Source organism: Propithecus coquereli, unplaced genomic scaffold, assembly GCF_000956105.1.
Source record: "Propithecus coquereli isolate 6110/MARCELLA unplaced genomic scaffold, Pcoq_1.0 Scaffold12, whole genome shotgun sequence".
NCBI classification, from domain to species: Eukaryota; Metazoa; Chordata; class Mammalia; order Primates; family Indriidae; genus Propithecus; species Propithecus coquereli.
The window spans coordinates 2,423,773-2,427,250 of NW_012136080.1; the positions used below are offsets into that span (position 1 = coordinate 2,423,773).

General features: G+C 40.0%; 1 protein-coding gene across 1 annotated transcript in view; it reads right to left on the minus strand.

Annotated features, from left to right (window-relative positions):
• The window catches only part of KAT2B (K(lysine) acetyltransferase 2B), a 152,606-nt gene that overhangs the window by 123,903 nt on the left and 25,225 nt on the right, over positions 1 to 3,478 (minus strand). The window contains exon 2 of the mRNA XM_012663159.1: positions 2,206 to 2,332. Coding sequence (XP_012518613.1) covers positions 2,206 to 2,332 — 127 coding nt within the window. The remainder of the gene's footprint in view (positions 1 to 2,205; positions 2,333 to 3,478) is intronic.

Consider the following 3,478-nt stretch of genomic DNA (forward strand, 5'->3'; position numbering starts at 1 on the left):
TGTCCAGCTAATTTCTTTCTATTTTTTTTTTTTAGTAGAGATGGGGTCTCGCTCTTGCTCAGGCTGGTCTCGAACTCCTGAGCTCAAACGATCCGCCCATCTCAGCCTCCCAGAGTGCTAGGATTACAGGCGTGAGCCACCGCGCCCGCCTATAGATACTATTAAATATTAACCCATTTCAGAGCTGAAAATACTGAGGTCCAGGAAGATTAAATAAGGTGCCCCTACTCACAGCTATTGTCTATAGAGCCAGGATTTGAACTCAGGCTGGTCGATCCTATAATTTAGCCCTAAATTATAAAACCTCCAACCCAACTGCTTTATGACCAGGTTTCTTGGTTAATAATATGTGAAGAATACCTTTCCATGTTGGAAAATACATCTTTGTTAATAATAGCCATATTGAATTATATCAGTTTTCATAATTCAACCAATCATCTCCAACACTGGAATATTTAGGTTGTTTCTAGCTTTTTAATATCACAAATAAGGCTATAATAACTGTCCTTTTAGTTTAAATTGAGGGCACATCTTAATTTATACACAGGTTAAATTCCTGGCATGGATTTGCCAGGTCAAAGAATATGTACTTCTTTTTTTCATTCTTTATTCTTAATTATGTATCGGCAAATAAGGGCATTTGTTTTCAAAGCTTGTTAGGAAACATAAAAGGAAACAAAGTTGGCTGCTTTTTGTGAAGCACTGTTTCTGCCTTGGGGCATTCATGTGTGTTTACACGCTTAGAATGGAGACAATCTGCTCAGCTAAGGAAGAAGATTCTGTTTTAAATGTTATTAATTAAATTAATGTAGAATAATAGGATTTCCCAATCAATACTAAATACAGTTCAAGCCCAGGTCTTAAGGAGTTCTTGTGTCCAGTTTTTATTACATCATATTTCCCGAAGCGATTCTAAACGGCATTGACTCTATTCACTCACAGATGGATTGTAAAAAAGGTAAATGATAAGTAAACACAGTTCTGTAACTTTCGGAATCTTTCTTTTTTACTGGCTACTTCAAAACTCACAATGATGCAATTATTAGTGTTTACTTCTTTTGTAAGATCAATACTCTCTATTTACTTGTTCAGAAGGTTACTCTAGTACAGTGCCCGCTTGGGAAGAGCACACTATCTACTTTTTTATTTTATAAGTATTGAAATACTCTCCAGCTGAGTACAAAATAAAACTTCAGACTAGACCTAACACCATGCTAACCTTGGAGGCTGATGCTGCACCATCTGATGTCAGCAGGAAGCTCTGGACAAAGAGGATGGCAAGAGAAGCCACCCACTTATAAATGGTCAGGTGGAAAGAACAAGGACCTTCGTGAGAATGCTCTGCCCAGTACTACGTCCTTGCAATACCGGGCAGTAAACTGACATTTCTGGGGAGACTGGATAACTGAAGGCAAAAAAGTAAGAATAATATTCCAAGACCCTTTGTGAACTGGAATTTTAATATCTAAGAAAAACTAATTCCCCATTAATTTTTATCTACTCAAACAAAATATGATTTCAACAAAAATATTTTTATCCTAAAGCTAGTATTAGGACACAGAACATATAAACACAGTCCTGTTGAGTAACTCTGCAGCAGAGCCTATCTTGCCAAACTGACGATGATTATCTTGCAGGGTCAGATAAGAAAATTGAAAGGGAAAACGCAGGTAAACATTGATCAAACACAATGAAGAGCAGCGGGCAATGAAGAATGAACTTTCAGATACAGGAAAATAAGGAGCATGAAGATAAAATGAAGCACCCCAGAAAGTTCAGAGAATCACATAATTATTATCCTTGTTATTATTATAATTATTAAACAAAGAACCAGTCAATTGAGGTTTCAACCCCAGGGTCAGAGACTCTCGGGCCCCCCATCAGAATGAATCAGGACATGTTACACATTATTCATTCTAACTGGCTCACTCGTCATGTCTCATCTTATTTGGCAATCCCCCAGTCCAACCCAGCTCCTGCAGAAAGGGAGAAGAGACAAATAAGGAGTCAGTGCAAACAGTGCAGGGTTTGTCTCTCACATGAAACTCCCCCCAGCAAACTCGTGAGACTAGAGAGACTCTTTTGTTGTTGCCCTCATACAGAGGTAAATAGCATTCAAGTTTGGTTAACCCACAGAATTCAGTAATCAGGACTCTCCAGCAAGAATGAACTTGTTGGAATTTCCTGGGAGATTTAGGAACTCACCTAGGGCATGGCTACAACTCCGACAGGATTCCGTTAGACTGACAATTATTTGCTGCAGATCGGCTCTGGGGGGTGTGGGAGAGGGGTTGGGGTTTTTCCAGCCATTGCATTTACAAGACTCTTCGGCCTAAAAAAGGAATGAAGAGACAAAGTTATGTAACAAGCAGCCATGGACTGATTGTTTTACATAAGAACAATACACACTAGTTATATGATGGCTACCCCTCCCCTACTTTGTAATTTTCTATATATGCAAGAGAAAAACAGGAAAGGCAAAGACAGTATTTGATTTGGGTACTTTGTTTTTTGTTTTGTTTTGTTTTCTGCTGGCTGGAATCTACATGCTGCAGTTCAGACAGGTGACCTACACACTTCGCTGCCACTGCCCCCAGTGGGTGTCCATGAAGTGGTCAGTTCCAAGAGAATCCATCTCAAAAGCTTCTCAAAGCAACAAGCCAGACTCCTGAGGTCCCACGAACACAGCTAAGGTCTAGGATAAAATTGAGCCTTGCAGGCCCCAAGGCTCCATGCTGCACACCTGTCCCGTGGACCAAAAAGGAAAACCACGGAACTGAAGAAGTTAGCAATCTCAGGGAGAAGGGATGGGGCACACCCAGCTGAAGCCACACTTGCAGGCTCCTCCAAGTTTTTCTCAGCATTAGAAATGGAGAGGACTTCATCATGCATCTTGGGTACAAACTTATGTATATTTCCCAGGTTTCCTGTACTGGAACACTATTATTTTAGCAACACTTACTAGAAATCCTCCTTAACTTTGTCCTCATACTCTTCACATTTTCCTACCTTTGTAGAGAAAAATGAGCATGATTTGGCCTTTTTGCAGTGACAGGCCATGAAGTGGCGGGCAAGCATGACAAGATTATCAATGATTCTACCAGCCTACAGAATTACGTGCTTCAGGGGGTCCTAAAGTGTGGAAGGCTGGTGTGCTCACATTGCATGACCCCAGCCACTTATAATTCTTCTGCCCCTCCCCTACTATACATTACCACTACATAACTCTCACCATTTATTTACTGCTTCACATCTGCTGTGGCTGGGAAATCAGGAAATAAATTGTTAAAATAACACGTAACAAAGATGGATTCATTTTAAGGGAGAGCCTTCTATGTATACTATCCAATATGGTAGCCACTAGCCACATGTGACTACTGAGCACTTGAAATGTGGTTAGTCCAAATTAAAATGCACCATAGACATAAAACACATACCAGATTTAAAGACCAGTGCAAAAATACAGTATCTCATTAAT